At 45.0% G+C, this 20,213-nt stretch overlaps 3 protein-coding genes and 1 long non-coding RNA gene across 5 annotated transcripts in view; 2 read left to right on the top strand and 2 right to left on the bottom strand.

Annotated features, from left to right (window-relative positions):
* The window catches only part of LOC112493688, a 40,699-nt gene extending 27,685 nt beyond the window's left edge, over positions 1-13,014 (top strand). Inside the window, exons 2-4 of the long non-coding RNA XR_003058312.1 lie at positions 12,128-12,341; positions 12,550-12,694; positions 12,875-13,014. This is a non-coding gene — a long non-coding RNA (uncharacterized LOC112493688). The remainder of the gene's footprint in view (positions 1-12,127; positions 12,342-12,549; positions 12,695-12,874) is intronic.
* On the top strand, positions 5,251-10,164 carry LOC107262771 (protein distal antenna). Its single transcript, XM_025080211.1, has one exon. It carries the CDS (start codon positions 6,985-6,987, stop codon positions 8,224-8,226), a length of 1,242 nt encoding a protein of 413 aa, XP_024935979.1. The 5' UTR covers positions 5,251-6,984; the 3' UTR covers positions 8,227-10,164.
* On the bottom strand, positions 10,362-11,067 carry LOC107262870 (dynein regulatory complex subunit 7). Its single transcript, XM_025080227.1, has one exon. It carries the CDS (start codon positions 10,794-10,796, stop codon positions 10,455-10,457), a length of 342 nt encoding a protein of 113 aa, XP_024935995.1. The 5' UTR covers positions 10,797-11,067; the 3' UTR covers positions 10,362-10,454.
* Positions 11,166-20,163, bottom strand: LOC107262856 (autophagy-related protein 2 homolog B). 2 transcript variants are annotated; one of them, XM_025080183.1, is made up of 20 exons: positions 19,965-20,162; positions 19,291-19,892; positions 18,851-19,163; positions 18,458-18,771; positions 18,200-18,379; positions 17,890-18,114; positions 17,332-17,804; positions 16,938-17,240; positions 16,736-16,856; positions 16,549-16,649; positions 15,973-16,467; positions 15,623-15,901; positions 15,019-15,544; positions 14,760-14,947; positions 14,177-14,676; positions 13,604-14,084; positions 12,760-13,527; positions 12,402-12,676; positions 12,018-12,322; positions 11,166-11,940 (listed from the first exon to the last, which is right to left on the bottom strand). In XM_025080183.1, exons 2-20 carry the CDS (start codon positions 19,462-19,464, stop codon positions 11,701-11,703), a joined length of 6,261 nt encoding a protein of 2,086 aa, XP_024935951.1. In that variant the 5' UTR covers positions 19,465-19,892; positions 19,965-20,162; the 3' UTR covers positions 11,166-11,700. The 2 variants fall into 2 exon arrangements, with proteins under 2 accessions (XP_024935951.1, XP_015584958.1); XM_015729472.2 differs by having other exon boundaries at positions 19,291-20,163.
* Positions 20,164-20,213: the final 50 nt, after the last annotated feature.

Here is a 20,213-nt window from a genome sequence, read left to right as displayed (position 1 = left end):
GCCGCCGCCTTTCGCAAAAGGTTTTTCGAAGCGCGCCAGGCACGATTCCCTTCTACGTCCTGACCGATCCATACTACTGTGTGCCGTGAGGGCGACGAGGATAGCTGCGAGTTTCCACAGGGGAGCAATAGGTCGACGAGGGGGGGAATATAGGTAGAAACCGCCCAAGGTCCTGGATCTACTATAATAAGCGAAGCGTTCGATCGCGGGCTAACGCGAGCGACGCGTCAAACGCGACGACCCATGTGGATACGGTTTTATGTATAACTCCTCTCTCCTTATATACTGTATATGTATATATAAACGTAGCACTTATGTGACAGCTTTACTTATGTAGGACTCGTGCACGCAGTACGGGGAAGTATATATATATATATATATATATATATATATATATACATATATATGTGTATGCATCGTCCTGGAACCCCTCGGCGTCGCGAATCGCGCCGAGCTGGAAGAGCGGTCAAATTTCCCGCGCGAGCAGACTGGAAAGCGTCGAACAGAAAAGTGAAGCCTTGCTAGTTCTTTTTTTTTGGGACCTATAGAATTGAGTGTGACGGTAGGTTAGGTTATATATATATGGATACGGGTAGTACGAAGAGGCTCAAGGCAGTTTCAAGCAGGCACAAGAAGTCCCAGCTCGCGGGTGGCCCCAGGGTCACGATTGGTCTTGGGTTTTCCGTGAAAACGCTTAAACTTCCGGTGGCTCCGAAGGAAACGTCGAAGTATGGTTTTTCCATGGTAGTCATACTCTCTCTCTCTCTCTCTCTCTCGCTCTCTTAAACGTGTGCAACAGACAAACGCTATGTTTCACAAAGTAGTCGAGAGCCACGCGGTTACGCTGGGCCAAGACTCCCCGCTGCGCGGCTAAAGCCATAGACTTATGCCGAGGTGTCCTTCTACCGTCGTTACAGGAAGCTACTTACTATGATATCGACCTCGGTGCGACGATTCCCCATTGAATCATCGTCAAAACCCATAAAGTCATCGCGGGTGATGGGAAATCCGTATTAAACGACTAATTCTCCCTCGTATACCGTTTCACACTAATCCTGCCTACATCGAGTCGTATAACTTAAAATTACGCTGATATAAAATACAATAGATAATTGGTACAAGCCCGCACAGGTTTGGTCTACATATAAATAACATTTTCACGAAACAAGGTGGTTTTCGGAGGAGCGTCAAATAAACCCATTAAAGGTCATAAATTCAATAATAATAGTAACAGCAAAAATATAAAAAAAAGGGAATCTATCGCCCCCAATGCAACTATCCTGCCCCCGTCCCTCCTCAGGCTTATCCATCGTTCCTTTATATCCACTCGACATGTTCGGTCCTAGTCGGTTTAAGGCCGCCCGTCGCGAATGTAAAATCGCGTCCACCACTGAAATTGGAGAAGCTGTTTCGTAATGGATGGACGGGTGGACGGCTGGACGGCTGAACGAACGGACGTACAGACGAGCGAACGGATGGGACGGACGGACGGGGATATAGCGGTCCGCGGGCAGCAGTGCCAGGATAGGCGAGGTCTCGCTTTCTCCGTCGCGAGTTAACTCAGGCCTCGGGGCCGCGGTCGGTCGCCGCGTCTGCAGCTATGTATTTACACCGGGGTGGGTTCTGGTCGGTACCTAGTACATTACATAGAGCCAGGGGTGTATAGAGGGTGGTGGAAGAAGGGCGGGACGGGGAGGGGGGGGGTGAAACGAAGCGGAGTGCGAGAGGGTGAAGGGCGCGAAGGACGGTCGACGAGGTGAGGAGGGGGGCCAGGGGAGCGAGAGAGGTTAGGAGACAGCTGCAGGCCATGCGAGGGTCCGCCGACCAGGCCTGGCCGTTTACCGCGGAATACACAGAGAGACCCTCCTGCCCTTCTCCGTCTCTCTCGATTCCACGGCTGAATCCTCTATACCTCGTTCCAGGCTGTCTCTCTCGCTCTGCCTCGTCGCCACTTCGACCATCGATCCTCCCCTTACTTCACCCAGCCACCAAACTCCCTCATCCTCTGAGCCCACTAGTCGGTCCCTCCGCCACGCTGCTACGTCGTTTCACCCACCGCCTCCGCAACCGTCTCTCTCGCTCCTTCCTTCGCTCTCTCTCTCTCTCTCACTCTCTCTCTCTTGTTCTCTCTCGCACGCCGTGACACTCCGATCCGTGCGTCCTAGTCATCGTAGCCGTCGTCGTCGTCGTCGTAGTTCTCTCTCCCCACCTCCTCCCTTGCGAACCCCGTAGTCCTCTAGTCACTGCCGTCACTCCCTCGTAACCCACCTTCTTCCCCCCCCCCCGCCTTCTCCCTCGCCCCTCCCGTCCTTTCGCCCCGGACCTCGCCTCACCCTTCGTCCGTCCGCCCATCCGTCCCTAGGAGCGTTCGTCCGACCCGAACCCTTGGCGCCCCTTTGCTCTTAGCCGCGAACCCGCGACGGGGGCGCTCAACGAGCTACGAGCAAATTCCCGTAACTCGCGCTCCGGTAAATTTCCACGGAGACCCCATCCGAGAGACCGAGTCCTGTTCTCGTACCTCTCTCGTGCTCTCCCTAGCTACCTCTCTCTCTCTCGCTCGCTCTCTCCTTCTCGATTCCCTTTCTTTCCTTTTCCTGTGCCACGCTCACCGCTCGGCCCCTCTCTCTCACTCTCTCTCGCTCTCGGGGATTTCTTAGAGTGATTACGGGGAGGTGTGCGTGCTCGCGGGGTGGCTGCCTGGATCGGTTGGTTATCGATCACCCTCTCTCACTTTCTCACCCGACGTCCTCTCGCTCTGTTTGGCCCTGTTATTTCTCTTTTTTTGCCCCCCTCCTCTCCTCGACTACCCACCATTTCGCCGATGGGAAATTTGGGTCTTCGCTCGCGGGAACACGGGGGCACGCAACGTACTCGGCCGTCACCGAGCATGGAAGGGCCCAGGGTGGCACGGGGAGGGAGGAAACGTAAAACGAGGGGTCCGCGGTGCCGGCTGCAATGGCAGATTTTTCGCTTCGCGCCCTCGTAAGAGAGAGAAAGAGAGAGAGAGAGAGAGAGGGGGGGAGAGAGAGAGAGAGAAATAGAGACAGGGAGACAATGCGAGAGAACGTATAAAAAAGAAACAAGAGAAAGAAACTGTTCGAAGAGTTCGAACTGTTCGTGTTTCTTAATCGTAACGCTTCCCCGAGAGTTTAAAGAGTTTCTCTAGGTTTGAAGTTAAGCGCGCGTCACTGGCACCACAGTCGTCCACCCGATGACGTAGACGTTTCGTGGGAATTCTTTTGTTGCGCGCGACGTTCCTCGTGCCGGTTGCTCGTGGTTAATAATAATATAAATACTGGACGCAGCAATTAAGTCACGGCGGAGCATCCAGAGTGGCAACAATGTTATTCAATGGAAAACTAACATCAAAATTTTGACCGCTGGTGTTTATCGTAAAAAATCTTACAGGACTCCCCACCAGAAACTATTGTCGGCGACACTGATTACGTTTTATCATGAAGAAAGCGATAGCGGGGTGAGTCTCGGGACGGCAAAATAACCGTGAAAATAATTACATGGGAGAGCGAGCGAGACAGACGTACCATGTATACAACGAGGATACGGCCGTTGAGCCATGATTCGACGAGAGAGAGAGAGAGACAGGTTTCAGCGCATCTGGTTTTTCGGGTTTCCGTTTATAACAACGTGTACGCGGCTTTCGCCATGAAAGTTGCTACGAGGCAGCCAGAACGCCCGTCGTCCCTGTAAGCGTCAATTCGATCGAGACGCGACGCTTACCGCCGGCATTTCGCGTGACGCGTAGATTATAATAAGCAGACGGACGACGCGGCGTTCCGAGGCGCCTCCTGCTGTACTTGACATACCGCTAGCCAATGTAGACTCTGTCGTGTCTCGACCAAGTCGCGCCATGACCTTCTCTCTCTGTCTCTTTTTTTGTCTTTGTCTCTCTCTCTCTCTCTCTCTCTCTCTCTCTCTCACACACACACACACACCCTCCCTCTCTCTTCTTTCGCACAAGACTCCACCTCGAGAGGTGTACAACCAAGTTACGCACGTATAACGTCGTCCCGACGTTCGTTAGCCCTGTCCTGTCTGCCTCTCCTTATATTTGCCCTGAAGTTTCGCGTCGCAAAGGAACCCACTCGGACGGAGGAAGACTCGACGCTAAATTAATTACAGAGAATTGGAGTGTTTCCGTACCGAGGACATTCGCGTCAGTATTTCGCGGAAGACTCTCCGACGTATCCTTGACTACGATCGCCAGTTCGTGTTGCTGCTCTACTCTTCGTTCTTTTTTTACTTTTTTTTTCACTCCCCACGCCACTCTTCCTTTTGCTCCTTCGCTCCTGAGTCGTCGACTTTTTTGATGCTAGCGTGAATTACGTACTATATATGTGCTTGTGTATGTATATTTATGCATATATAGATATATATAGTTAGTCGCAGTGTGTACTTATGTAGGTATGACTTACAAAGGACCTTGATCTTGAGCGAGTTGAAAGAAGTTGGAAGTTCAGTAAGAAGAAGGAGGAGCGTAAGCAAGAGACGGAAGCTATATACCTAGGTCGTATCGTGGAGAAAAGACGGCGAGGAAGGTAGTAGGATTGATGGTGGTAAAAGGAGTACCAGAAACGAAATACAATCTGAACTTAACCCACATATAAAGTCGGCGTTATCGCGCGCGCGTTCTTCAGCTATAAACAAGGCGCGCATGGCGGCGATGGCAATGACAATGACAATGACAATGACAATGACAATGACAATGACAATGACACTATAGATCCTAACAAACAACGGAGTACGTAGTACCCGGCCCTGTGTTCAAAGCCGTGTTAAAGGAGTCACGTGAGCACCTAGAAAAAAAAGGGTATTCGGGAATTTTCGGATAAATGACTTTCCGGGAAATATTCCCAACGACCGATCGTTGGGGTTCGGTGCGGCGCGGCGTGGTTCGTTGGGTTGGTACGTCGAAGGGAGGACCAAGGGGTGACCGGGAGGGCGGGAGGAAGAAGCGCGTGGTGAGGAATGGTGTGGCGACCAGGGGCGAGGGGAGGGACAGTTCGGTGACGCAGGAGAGGGGAGGCGATGGCGGCAATGAGGACGAGCGGCAGGGAGGCACGAAGGGAAGCGAACGAGCGAATCGGAGAATGAGTGCGAGAGAGAGAGAGGAGCGTATCGGCCTGGGCATGGGTCGGGCAGTCGGTACGAGAGAGAGGTAGATAAAGGGAGTGCGAGCGAAGCAGCCAGTCAGGCAGGCAGCGTGAGACGGGGGAGGAGAAGACGGCGTCGCGAGTCCGCGGAAAGCCGGCGTCCACCGCCACAGTTGAGCGTCGCGATTCGTCGCGAAAGCATCGTGTTAAAGGGCATACAGCTCTTAACCGTGTACACCGTTTTAACGTTTAACGTTCAACGTTCGTAGAGGAGGCGGCTATCGCGAGCACCATTAAGTGAAGTTCGTGCGGGAATAGTAAAAGGTCGTGGAGAAGATCGGGTGGCTTCGTGTTTGCACGAATCGCGACAAAGTCGAAGCGATTAGACGACGACGACTTTAGTCGAGGTCGATCTACCGCGAAGGACGTACGCACGCGCTCGAGATCTGTACGCGTTCTGATATTTGCACGTTTGACCATCTGAAAAACAAGGAGATCCGGAACGACGAGAAGAGAGAGAGAAGGAGAAGAAAGACACAGAGACAGAAAGAGGGAGCGACAGGTCACCTAGTGGATATTGACTCACGGAGGGAGAAATAATCACAGAAAACAGAGAGAGGTAGAAACAGTGAGAGAGAAAGGTGAGGTTTTTGGATGTACCAGTGAACGGCTAGCGGTAACGAATACGAGGAGCGAAGAGGAACACGACGAGGGCTATAATCGGACGAGCAAAACAATCGCACGTCCTTCCTACGCGTCCACAGCGACAGTGTCACGAAATTGGGTGAAGTGAATCGACAGTGAGAATCGATCGTGACTGCCTTTCTAACGGTTGTTATTCGAGGGTCTTGGAAGACAATTGGGAAAAGCAAGTGATCGGGAGACACTACCTACCGAAAGGGAAACTATCGAAGGTTGTTGTGACTTATTTCGAAAAATTCGGTGCTGAAGCTTTTGCCACTGACGATTGCTGTACGTTCGAAATTGTCTACTTCGTTCGTGTTGTTGCTTGGCGAACGTGACGTTGAAGAATACAGATCGAGCCGCGAACGACGTTGTTATTTAAAAGAGACAGTACGAGAGGAAGGAAGGATCTAAGGAAAACAAATAACGTGTGCCTCCTCGTGGTGTCGTAATAATATTGTTTCCCGCGCGCACTGCGGATTGGCTGCGGCTACGAAGGCAGAGCTGTTTTACGGGCGAGCGAGTGGGGGGAGTTGTTTCATTCATAAAAAAGTTCTTTATTACTGTGAGCGCATGTGCTATTCAACGGCAGAACTCCTCCTTCACCTACCGTAACACGCGTTACACCGTATTTACTACGAGGCGACGTGAATTATCATCGCGCGTCTCCACGAGCAACAGATCTCAACCAGCAAGTCGGACATTTTATACGAGCGATCAAATTATACTCGGTTGCGCGTATGTTCTCTCGCGATTTCGATTCTGTACGGATAAAGTACGAAACCCAGAGAAACGTGTTTACTTCTCTTCGTCGAATCTTAAGGATCGTGCGAATCAGGTTGGAAATATCTGAGCGTTACATCGTCGTGTTTGCAAGATAGTCGAACGAGTCATCGTGATCGACGCGACATAGTGCTTCCCGAGTGTCTTTCACTCTCCGGTGAACGTTAAACGGGGAAATCGTGAAGGCATAATTCTGGAATTCCCGTGGTACAACGAACTGGCCTCCGCCGCCGCCGCAGCCGTCGTCGCCGCGGGGGACGTGAACCTCGTTCGCGAGACGGAAGGATACTCGATAAAGGCGGCATATCGAACCCCTTTCAAAATAGATCGAAAGGGGAGCGACGATTCAGCCGAGGACGGGCTAAGGGAGGATTTTCGCGAAGGCAGCAAGGACTATAGAAGCAACATGAGGGGCGAGTCTACGCGACCGGGAAAGCGGCCACTTAGGGCACTTTCTGCTTCAGAAAAGATGGACGCTATTCAGAGGGTTCACGAGGGTGAAAGTAAAGCATCGGTGGCAAGAGATATCGGGGTGCCGGAGTCCACTTTGCGAGGATGGTGTAAATCTGAGCACAAGATTCGGGGAATGGCGCGAAATTCCTCTACTCCAGATAGCGAGGCACATTCGCCGGCATCCTCTTCCGGTACCAATATGGCCGCTGCTCTCGCTTCCGCCACGGCCAATCTATCTAGCGAGGACGAGGGACCTTCGACCAAGAAACTGAAGATGGATCATCTAAGTGCAGGTTCATCTTATGGCGCCAGTGATAACGTCGAGAACGAGGGCAAGCTCGATGCCAATGCCAAGATTGATTATGTCAGTCTGATGACCAGTATGGCCGGCATGAGACCTGAGAATAGCTCGCTTTTGCTACAACAACTTGGATTATTGTCAGGAGCCACTGGTACCCTTGCGAAAAATTTACTCAACGTACCGGTCAGTTTGGCGCACAGCAGCACAGTTGGTCTAGTCGAGAATGGACTGCAGTATACCAAGAGTAACAAAAGACATAGTATTTCTGCCATTGCTCCAGCGCAAATGGATTCTGTAGCAAAGTCCTGCACGAGGAAGAGTCTGCCACCTGCTGCGGAGGCACCCTGCACTCCAGTGCCAGCCTCACCAAGGAAGACCAATGAGAACATGCAGCATTTAGCCAAAGCGAAGAAGGACAATGGCAGTAATAGAAAAGTGGATGAGGCACTCTGGCTATGGTTGACACAGCAGCAACAACTTCTTGGACAACAATCAGCAACGTTTAATCCTAGTAATCAACAGGATGGTTCGTGGTTTTGGCAGTGGTACAAGCAGTGCAGCTTCCCTCTGGTTACACCTGCACCCATGACACCTACACCAGTTACCAAGAAGTCACCTAGCAAGACCAGAGCTTTACTGGATAATGTCCTGTGCAATAACAATAATGAAAATGTCAAACGTAGTCTTAATATGGATGACGAAGAGGCTGACTCTGGGGATATACCAGCAAGCACCGAAGAAGCTATCGAGCATGGAGAAAAGTTCTTTAAGTGGTTGGACAAATGCTCGGACCCAGCAGTGACGCGTTTGCAAATAATGCAATTCAAATACCTCCTGGACAATCTAAAGGCGTGTAGGAAGAAGTCTTCTAGTTTAAAGCAGAGCAGAAAGTAGGCAAGGTGCTGTGATGCTAAATAATGATTCGAGGCACATCGAAAGGGGGCTCTAGGCAATTTTGGACTATATTAGTCTGAGCTCTTTTTCTTTGAACGTTTTTGTCTAATCTACTTTTTCGTTGGATAAGATAATTAGCTGACCAGAGGGATCACAAACTTTGATGAGACTCGGCTTCTTATGCACCATAAGAATTGGACCGAACTGTAGTTACCTTGATATAAGATGGGCCGAATCAAAATAGGTCGTATGGTTTTTAAACATTGTACATAAGAGGTTATACCAAATTCTTCAAACAGTTGTAATTAAGATTAAGTCACCGGTAGAGATTTATTATAATTCCATTACTCGTTAGCGTAGATACGTGTGCAGGGGCTTGAGAAGGAAGAGGCGTTCTTACAGGAAAGGTGTCTAGAATTTATGAAGCTGCTTCGCACCATAGAATTTAGTCAAGCCAGAGAGTGAGATGGTGAGAATTAGTAGTCGCAAATCAGGACGCACAATAACAGGGCGTCACTGATCGGTTATCCAGTTTGCAATGGTACTCATTAATTTACATAATATAACAATACAATAAATTCTACATGCCATAAACTCTCAGATTATGTCATTCCGCAAGGGAGATTTTCCAAACGCGCTTCGTAATTCATTATTCTTTTTCAATTAACTATCAATTATCATTAATCCCTTGTGGTTTAATTCTACCAAACAAGAATGCACCCCTGGACTCTACTACGATTCGTATGTAACACAATCATTCAGTATTCATTGAGCTCGTGTCTTTGTTTCAAGGACTTATTAATTAAACAAAAAGAAAGTATTTAAAAACCGCAGTTAATAACTACTTACCATAACGAGTGCTTTCTTCGGAGGTTTGTAAACCACAAAGTCGCTCACAAACTTGGCGCATCCCTGCCATGTGTACAACTCCGGATATGGCAATGTAGTTCGTCTTATGGTAGTGGAGACGAATTTCTGTCCAAAAGATAAAGTTCACGTTACACTTTCCTCCGCCTACTTTGCTTCAACAAACGAAGCAAAAAAAAATATCATATCCCTCATATAATTGAGTTACTTTCTTCCCTTTCAACTAAGTTAAAACCAAGCAGATGCACAAAAAAGGTGTCGCATCACCGATCCTCCAATACATTTCATCAAATGTGATGATCGCCGTCTATCAATAAAATTATAATTGTTAAAACAAAGGAAATCATGTAAATTTACAACTTATTTGTATGCTAATGACTTGCGCGTACTCGCAGGTACACGATACAAAAATAGGAAAGTGTAAGAGGGGAGAAACATCTCTGCTTTCTGGCTCGATGTGCCAAAACTTCTCGCTGAATATTTTCCTTGGCTAATCGATCGCACATGAAAATAACCCTAGGGTACTTTCGTGTTAGCGCTACACTACAATTTCGTAATAGTACTATGTTCGGACGGCTATGGCTACTGCAAGAACAACCTACTGTCATTAAGTTTAACAAGTACTCAGTGTAGTGAAACGCACGAGGAACTCGAAAAAGATGCGCTCTCGTGGCGTTCCGAGAAACGTGGTTAAAGTATATTTGTGAGAAAAGAATGAATGGAAATGCAAACCAAAGGGATAGAAAAGCTGCCGACAGGACAGCCTGTAAATAAGACTGTGACTGTGCACTTAAAACTCCAAGTGCATACCGTGTATTATAGTACGTCTAAGGCATGTACGAATAAATGTATAGCGAAGTTTATTTTTATTATTTAGAAGCATAGAGGAGGACAAAATTGAATGTACTAGAGAAGGAAAAAAAGGATTCCTATCGCAGGGTTATATATTTCCATTAGTTAAATTAAAAATTATCTACCTATAGACCTATTCGAGAAGACATTCCTTGTTACCTTTACATACCTAACGATTCGCAAATTTTAATAATAATATCGATTATTTTATTTATGTTTCCTTTTAATTTTTATATGAAGAATGCCTTTGTACGATGTGAAAGTCGAAAGTATTTATCAAAGAATACATTGAAGAAATAAAATCCAATGATTATTCTTTCTTTCTTGAACCTCATATTAATCCTGTCAGTCATTCATTAAATTAATAACTTGCTCCCTTAAGGACTTAACAAATAAATAAAATTTAAAAAAACATACTAATTCTTTTTACCGTCGACAAGCACCTAATTAAGTTTTATAATATTTTCATAAATTTGTAACGGTCAACGGCCGTTATTTTATTAACGTTATTATACCTGAATACCGCTCTCGTTCTCGCACACCATGAGTAAAGGCTTTCTGTCCCTGTAGATGGTATGGTACTGTTTTCTAAAGTTTTCTGCATACCACAGCAGGAGTCTTTCCTTATTATTATTTTCCTTATAGCTCACAGGTAACTCCTCCTCAACAACGCTATCGAGTATAATGTCCTCGGTCGGCCAGCAAAGTCTTATCAGGCCCAATTCACGTTCTACCCTTTTTAGCATTTCTTGAGAAATTGCTAAGCGCGTCAAAATCACTTGCTTCGGGCTCTCATCCTCTGGTACGTATTCTACTTCCTCGAAACCCTCGTCAGATGCTCCGTTATCCATTGTCCTCTTGTAACAGGTTCTCGTGGTAACTCTCCGAACGATATATTATCTAGATCAGCACAGCTTGTCCTTTGGCCGTGACAGATTTAACTGTGCGACACTTTTGATCTATTCAGTGCTGCAATCAGTGTGTAAACAATCTTTATTACCATGGCAATCACGTATTCGTATCACAACTCATAGAACTGTGTGCCGTAATATTCTGACAGATGGCAGCATATTTCTGAACATAGGAGCAGAGTGAATACACCTTGGTGCATACCTACTAATTCATTTATCTGGACAGTTTAGCCACTGAGTACTAAAGTACCGACAAGGATTCAAACCTATTAACAGGTCTGCATTTTAATTCATGTATAATCGATACGATTGGGCATTGCATTCTTTTTATTAATAAAAGTTTTCCGATACACATCATTGGTACAAAACATACACGTCGTTAGAAGAACAAAAATACATACAAGCAGCGAATGTTACTTTGCATGAAATATATATATATATATATTTCATTTATAATCTATAAATATAATAAATTGCCTTTACTTTATATAGTACAACAAAATCAGCGGAACAAAGAATTCTTTCTTGCTATGTGAATTTTGAATTTCGTTTAACCGTAGCTTCAATAAGTTATCGAAAAAAAGAGCCTCCCCTCCCTCTTCTCCGAAGGATAGTACCATTTTTTATATCATCCTCTTATCAATTTTTCACATTATAACATTCACGCAACTATCCAACAGATGTCTTCGCATATTTCAATCACTCTAGAATCCTTTTTCTTTCTTTCTTCCTTGTATCATAGCACGTGCGTCGATTCACTTCTAATAATCATCCTGGCGCGAATATCGCTTCCAGGAGATGCTCGAACGCGTCTTTGAATTCATCCTTGAAATCATTCGTGGCTTTACTTCGCATCTTGAGGGTCCTGCCTCCATTTTTGGGCTGCTTCGTGTCTGGCATCTGGTACCAACTGAGACCTCATACCACCTAAGACGTTATTGGTAGCTTCTGTCGCAAGAATGATGGGTTTTACGACCGTTGGAGGTATTTGTCTCAGTACACCTCCCACGGCTCCGGAGACGCCCTTCTGCTCGTGTTCCTCGCTCGCAACGCGTACCAGCTGGTTCGCCGTCTCGCCCAATCCCTAAGAGAGAATGACATTCGATACGAGTCTGGTGAATTGTCCTATCAAATTGTTTTGTGTAATAAGACTATACTAACCTCTTTCACCAGCATATAAGCATTGGCCATTCCCTCTCGAATATCCAGAGGTTGGCTGTAACGCTTTCGACGACCTTTCTGACCTTTATTCTTATTATGTTTTACACTAGGTCCTGGACTGACCATGTCGTATGCCGTTTCAGCAGTACTCTGGATGGCATGGACCAGCCTTGACGTTAATTCTAATGCCGCCATTGCCGTGGAAGTTGTGAAGCTATTAGCACCGCGTTGAAGACCACGCACAATCCTACCGTCCTTTTGATACTGCTCTATGGGTAACCAGAACAGATCACGGATTCCTTGGACTGCAATCGAATCAATCGAGTACGAGGAATCTGATGAACTTTCTGAAGTTTATGATTATAATGTTTTAATGATACTTACATAATTGTACCAGAGAGTGCATGGGACCCACGCCCCCTAGTAAACTTGGCAATTGATTTTTCTTTATGTCCTGTAACCATTCCGTCAACATAAAGCTAACAAGTTTATCGAATCCCAATAATCCATGGCGATGCGTTAATCTTTTCAGTCTTAATTCAGAACAATTTAGCTGCGCCAAACCCATAAGCAGACCCGCCAGCGGCCCGTGAGTAAGATCCACGCGTTTACCATGATAATCCAACCTGATAAGGACCTCCGGAGCGAATATAACGCTTCTACAATAATTCAATAAGGTACAATAAAACTTTGTCTAAAAGATTAAACTTAAACTCATCATCCTTAATTAATTAGTTTATACCTGAAGTATATCGGTTGGCTATCATCCTGTACCTCGCTTATTGACTTAGCTTTCGTCTTGCTTTCCTTAATCGTAAGTTCGTCTTCTAGTAGTATCAATAAGTTTTGGTCCACAGCACTTGTTTGAGATGCATCCATCGGGGTTTGTGCATTAGGCGCTGTCGAGGCATCGTTTACGCTCATTACTGGCGGATGATGCGTAGGTGTTCCATGTTTTGAGCCAGGCGACGATTGAGTACTGCTAGACGTGCTCGTCGAGTCTTGATTCTGTTTTGATCCACCGCCCAGTTCAGTAAAAAAGTTTATCAAGAACAGCAGACTGTCTTGATCTATATTGAGACGGAGCGGCAGGACACTCAATTTAAGGCAGCACTCTTGCGCAGCCAATTTCGGATCAGGTCTCATGTGTACAGCTTTCATTGAGAACATATTAGCATGAGACTGCCTAGGCCTGGCCTCGCTGCTGTACTGGTAGAGAAACTTATTCAAGTGGGAAGACGCCAAACGATCTCTGATCTCGATCTCGCTCACGAGTAAAACTTGTCGCGACGCTTCTATCGTGTTTTCTGGATAGACCTCGTGCTGGAACCGAACCTTATTTAATTGGAACTCCATCAGGACATCCTGCTGACGTCCTGGACCACCCAAGACCTGCCAGTCGGTTGAAGACTCTCTGGTCTTTGCCCTAGGCGAATTTGGTACGCTACCAAAGCGCACCTCGTTTGGAGCTGATTTACTGAAACCTACGTCACCAATGGCTGAACGACTTCTGAAGAGCAACAAGAACAAATAAAAAATTAGAAATAATTTCTTTTGTTCGGTGCAATCATATTCTTTCTACTTACCTTCCTTGCATACCCGTATTATAACGTTGTCCGCTGTCATCTATGGTAACGTGTTTCTTAGTTGCTGACTGTGGACTTCCAAAGTCCTTTCCACCGTACATATGCCACACTAGAGTCATTTCGCATAGGGTATACCTTAATATGGCTGGCGGAAAGTGTCTAGGTGCTTTGAGTAAATCTGTCTTTCCCAATGGAACCGTAAAGTGATTATCAACTATTCGTAAAGATTCTTGGCAGAGCCACCTAACTTCAGGAACACCATGCCTAGGCATAATCCCTGCACCAGCCTCCTCGCCAAGGATGCAGAAGTCCTCGTCAGCATCATCGGAGTCGAGGTTAAGAACTGGTATTGAACGCGACTTTGGATTCTTTCGCATCTCAGATATATTCTGAGTAGCTGGATGAGACTCGTCCGGGAAGAAGAAGACTTCGACCTGATTCTCAGCCTCTGGAGACTTTCCACCGGTATTGACTACAGTTCCTAGTAATATGTACAGGTAAAATTTTAATAAATATTCTGCGAGTCTTATAAATAGTTGATCTTTCGACTTGTACATTATAAACACGTCCTACCTTTCACAGTATCCTCCATCGCTTCCTCCATCAAACTGTTAACACGGTCCACCTGACTCTTGCTCAGGGTATTAACACTTTCCTCACCCAGTAGACTTTCCTCATCGCCTGAACTCGGAATGGCGATACTCTCGGTACTTCCTGTATTAGAAACCAGGTCGCCGTCGCTTGCGAAATACGTGAGTAACTGAGTCAAAGCACGACCGGAATCCGAACAGGTCCTAACATTCAAGACGTTGTTGCTCGCCCTGAGATCAACCCTCGGTGCTCCACCGCACATCTTATCATTTAATCTAAGCGACAATTCAAAAAGTCCTAAGTCGATTACGCATACGTAGTTGTTCCGTAGGTTTACGTAATTTCCTATTTTATCCGAAATAAAGAGAGCCACGTCTTCTGCTATGAAGCGCAGAGTAGAAGTATTTGTTTGAGCAGCAATGTTACTGGAAACACTAAAGTTCCCAAGAGTCACCATGGACCTCAGCGGAAGATGAACCGGCCTTGTAAAACGAAGATATTCTATTACTGTTTGCCGACTTAAACAATTATCCAGATAGATAATAAGAATTACAACGCGATTCACCTGTAATCAACTGCACAGTCCCAGAGGTGAAGATGTAACTCGGTCAGGACTCCTGGAGGTGAGTATCCAGCCACAGGATGATCGGAAACTTCAAAGCAATCAGTAAGTTGCGTGAACCAGGATGCTTGAGAGGCGCACATCCTGTGTCTCAGAGTAGCGTTTCTTATACCCACGGCTACCCTGAAAGTCTTAATAATTCAATAGCCAAATTAATAATCAGATCATTAATCGGTATAATATTTGTATAATCTCCAATAACCTTTATGCGATGTGTCTGATGTGCAGCCTGTATTCGCACTGCTACCGTTAGCATATCTTTTTCTGTCGAATTTGGCACGATATTGGCGCCACTTTCACTACGATATATCGTTCGTTGACAATACTTAGGCGTGACACTGTTTATAGATCTCAAGGGTGGCGTCTGGGACGGTGTCGTCGTCAGACCGCAGTGGTTAAGGGAAGCATTTTTCAGCATAGCGCAGACGTAACCGAGATTGGCATTCCCTTTGTACGCGCTGACAGAGAATATTGTGGCGTCTTCCAGTCTCAGGATTATCTCCCCTTGTTGTCCAGGAATAACGTTACTCAAGGAATCCCTGACAGGTGTATAGAGACTCAAAAGACCTTGGCTTATATTCAGCGTGAGGGCTACAGTGCTCTGTCCACTTTTTGGAACTTTATTTTGCCGTTGCTTATAAGTTCTGTCAACTACCGATTGAAATATACCTTCCTCATCGGAATCCGAATCAGAATCATATTGGATTCCACTTTTACACATACTGAACCTGTGACATTAGTTTGTTTTGTTTAATTTAAATATCCTCTATTTGTTCTAGATTCAGTACTATTTTTGACTAACATACCTGGGATAAACTGACTCCTGTAAGACAGTCGATGCCAGATCCAGTCCTACATGACTTTCTGAATGAGCCATGGATTTGGGACGTGGGGCCGATGGTTCCCAGAGGAAGAGATCGGTACTAAATCTGTTATAAAGTTGTTCATAGAGATGCTTAGAGGGAATCTGGACAGAGACACATGGCAGACCAATTTCTAATTGAATCCTCGCACCGCGAGTACCCTCTTCTATAAATTCCATCATTTCTTGTCGATTACCCGGAATTATCAGTTCCTCGCCCTCCCTAATAAAAAGTGTTATCAGTAACCATTATTGACGTAAAAGAAATTCTTCTACTTCTCCAGGACAGTTTACCTGTGTTCCGTGCCATCTTTATCACCCTGACCATGAGGCTTGGAATGAGGTGTATCCGATTCATGTACAACTCGTTTTGAACTGAACGGCGATGGCTGATGTCTGGGAGTTTTCTCCAGGGTGTCGTCCAGACTAGATTCAGGTTCACCTTCGGAACTGTCTTCTAGGGGTCCACCCATGTGTTTCGGATAAACCGTGACGACTATTCTCGGCCAACCAAATCCTTCACCAGCCTGTGGCAAAGACCCGTCGGTCTTCTCATCCGCGGATGCCTTCCCGATCGTTACTGGAATATCCGAATCAGCTTCCGTATAAGACAGCAGGAGGTCACGACATTGAATTTCATGTCTTGCTAGACAGTGCGAGCGACTCTCCATCGAGGTGTGAATTTGTGCATCGGTTAGCATCAGGGTTACGTAGTCCGGTCGGACTGATCTCTTCCACCAAGGTGCCCGACTCATGTCGTGAAATGGTCTCAAGTCCGGTACAGGAAATCTGTTAACCCGTGTATAATTAGCGAACATTCGTTAGCCTATAATTGGTCAGAATTTTTGTAGCGTCGGTAATATAACTCACCTTACTTTTATGATGCAACGTGGTGCAGATACCTTGATGTCAATCCTAGAATCTGGCAGTGAGGGACTCTCGACAGCTTGATAAAATAGTGCTTGTTGATTCTGAATATTATGAAGTCTGAATAAAGTGGCGTGGAAAAATAATAGATTACCTGAAATTTTATGTGCTTAATCTGCTGTCAACTTACGATAGCTTCTCGTGCGTTGGTAACCGGATTGCAACTGCATATTGGTTGTGGATTAAAAACAGCAGATATTCTGTCTACAATGGTAATATCGATTTCGCTGTTAAACGGCTCCATATGGATGCTAAAAATTTGAAGTCATTTTACATTTATGTACAGGAAATATTGATACTATTATTTTTAACAGGCTGCTATTGATTCTTACTCAATTTCTGTGCGCGGATGTGCAAATTTTGTCACCTGAGCGTGACGCACGGCCTTCTCTGTATATTTGAATCGCATTCTAAAATCTGTCTTATTTGTAAAACCAAAGTTGGATGCGTTGTCCTTGGGAAATCCAAGTAATTCTATGTATTCAACAGAAGTGCTTCCGTTGGCGTTCGTGCCATTTGAGTCAATCAGACATTCAACAAGCTCTACACTTGCTAAAGTTAGGCTTCCGGATATAGCAGATGCTTGAACAGTAGTTTTTTCACTTCCTTCCATCACTAATGGTGCTGCCAACAATCTAAAAATTAATATTACGTGCACGCTGCATTAGCTGACAATGCAAGGGTGACCTTACTTCAAGGAAATATGCGAAAATTGCCAAAGCAAACCTGATGTGACTCAGTTGACAAGCATCGATAAATAATTTGGAAGCTCTCTCAAAATCCTTATTTCCATAACCAGCAGCGGCGAATACGCCAAGCTTTTTGAAAAATTCTTCCGCTGCGTGTTTCATATGCTCCGTACTGGCTCGTGTAAGGCTTAATCCTTCTATGCACGCAGTCAATATATCTTCATGTAAAAGTACTATGGCTATTGAAGATACTCTTATATGAAACTGTGATGTTTCAGCAGTGGGATCAGCATCCACGTTTGTTCGATATTTCTGTTGTCTTGGTACGTTTGTTACTGAACTTTTGGAACTGACGCTACTTGCTGATATACTTCCTTCCATACTGATATTATTGCTGGACATTGAATCTATCATAGAACCGGCTCCTGGTGTACGCATTGGTAAAAATTCATCTTCGTTATCTGATTCATCCAAAGATGCAGTGGACCAGCCTTGAGTATGTCGCAGATCCTAGATTACCATTAGAATAGATAATAACTCTGTATAAAACTGTCATTAAATGTTAGAAGAGGTCTTTAAGAAAGCCGGGCTCTACCATCGTTCGCAGTCCTTGAGTAGGATGTATCTGATGTAAGAGTTCACGTTCAACTCTATTGAAGTCACTATCAGCCATAGGTTTTTCTGTGCAAGTTCTTGGCGCAACATTGCTCGTGTCTTCCATATCTGGAGAAGCGAGACCGTGACCTAATTCTAGAAGAACGTGCAATTGTCTAGGACTTAAAAACGACGTGAATGAGCCCAAGGTTATTTCTAAGTCCACCTGAATAGTAAATGGTTTTTCTGACGTAAGAATTTGTGGTAAAGCGTGCTATTTGTATTTTCACTTCATGATTGTCTTTCGTTACCTTTGGTCCTAATACACCTTCACCTTGTTTCACTTTCAAGCGCACTTCTTGTCGTCCTGCTAATTTTGCAAACATTATAGGATTCGATTCGCTAAGATTGTTTATGATGCTTCCTTCTGGTGGAGTTTGCATGTTTTGGATAGGAGATATTTGTGCAGATGAAAACTGACTGTCGGAGTTCTAATAAGGATTTTAAGAAAAGTAGATATATAGTCTAATTTAGAAAAATTCTTGAATAAGCAGCGAAGGCTGATCTACCTTAGAGTCGGGTGTAGATCCTCTGCTCATTGTCATAACGCTTCTAGAAAATGTTCTGGCTCTTGATGGAAATTCATCTGTGCATATAGTAACTCCTTCCAAGTAGAATCTTTTTATAGTGAACGCAGACACCACATATCCCTTGGCCCCTTGATTGGGGTCTAAGGTAGAACTACCTGGGTCTGAACCTGCTTCATCTGAATATTCTAAATTCTTTATACTCAATTGTATTGCAACTCCTGTCATTGAGTCCAGAGGAACGTGTTCTATTCGTATTACCATATCTAGGAATCGTACTTTGACTCTGCACAGTACTAAAAGTGAGAAGACAAAAAATTTAGAAAAAAAAAGTTTACTGGCAGAAGCAATTACTTTACTAATATAATTTCTTACTAGAATCTATTGTTTGGGCAAACAATTCAAGACCCTCCAGAGGCTGTGCATTATCAGCATTATTTGCATCCTGCTGTAAACATTCCTGTGCAAGCTGCATACTTGATGTCATGGAACTCCACATAGACTCGAACATTGACGTTGCTGTATCAGTTCTTTGTCTTGGTTGAACTGTCAATCTCAATCCTTTAACTTCTACATAGCTTGCCTCACTGAGCAATGCAGACCAAGGTATGCTGACAGACATCTCTGCCACAAATCCATCAACAAATTCCACTGGAAGATGTTGCTGCTCTCCCATTTCATTAAGTGCCTAAGTACAAAGTAAAATCATAAAGGTCTATGTCATATGAACAAAGTAAATATAAAGAAAAACATAACTTTATCTATGTCGAATATTAGTCATTGTCTCTATACAAATGTAAAAGAAAGGACTTTACCTGTACATCCAGACTGACATCGGTAACACGACCAGTCCCATTGTAAAGATCTACAGTCAACTGATCGAGGGTCAATTTCTCCTCAAGGAACTGTCCAAGGTACCGTTGCAAAAGGTATCTGCATGCTCTCTTCTTTATTCCTTCAGACCATGGAAAACATCCCAGCCAAGACATTTTACAGCCTCGTTGCCAGCGATTACTCTAAGAAATTCATGGGAATGTTTTGTCCTGGTGTCTCTCGAATATTTGTCCACATGCGTTTAACGTTGGCTCGGTTATTTTGGTAAGGAGCACGAGGGAGCATTCGTATTATAAAATATCGTTCCCTCGACACGTGTCCCCTCCAACAGAGTCGCACTCAACATAATACGACGATTGACGACTCAGATTTAACGGTACTCCAGCTTCACATTGTTTTTCTTTTTGCAGATTCACTACAATCACGGTAGAGCATCAGGCGAACACTGCTTTTTCATTGATTGAAATCAGCTGATTTCGGAGACGCTTTGGCTATCCAATTCCTCACTTGCTTAGCTTACTTGCTGTGTTGTTGCGTTGTATTACCTTCATCTAAACACCCGGTACGTTCTTACCAACGTCTTCTACAACGTGCATATGCTCATCTGTACTGATTGGTACTGATTAATGCACTTGCGGGAAAAATTGCACCTTACCAAATGGTACAAGAACGTGACGAAGATTCTTAATCTTTCACGAATGACATGCTCCAATATTAATATAAGTCGGTTTATGCTAAACTTCGTATTTTGTAAATCACTTGCCAAATTCTGAAGCATCGAATTACATCAGGAATCGTTGTCACTTTCGTTCTGCGCCTTGAATTCTCACTGTGATTGTTTATCACCGCAGTATAGACTGGATGAGATTTGAATGCGCAGCAGTTCACGACTTTCTAAAAACAA

The sequence above is a fragment of the Cephus cinctus genome, unplaced genomic scaffold (assembly GCF_000341935.2).
Source record: "Cephus cinctus unplaced genomic scaffold, Ccin1 Ccin1_scaffold0129, whole genome shotgun sequence".
NCBI lineage: Eukaryota > Metazoa > Arthropoda > Insecta > Hymenoptera > Cephidae > Cephus > Cephus cinctus.
The sequence above is the reverse complement of the archived record's forward strand: the minus strand, read 5'-3'. Positions and strand labels throughout refer to the sequence as shown.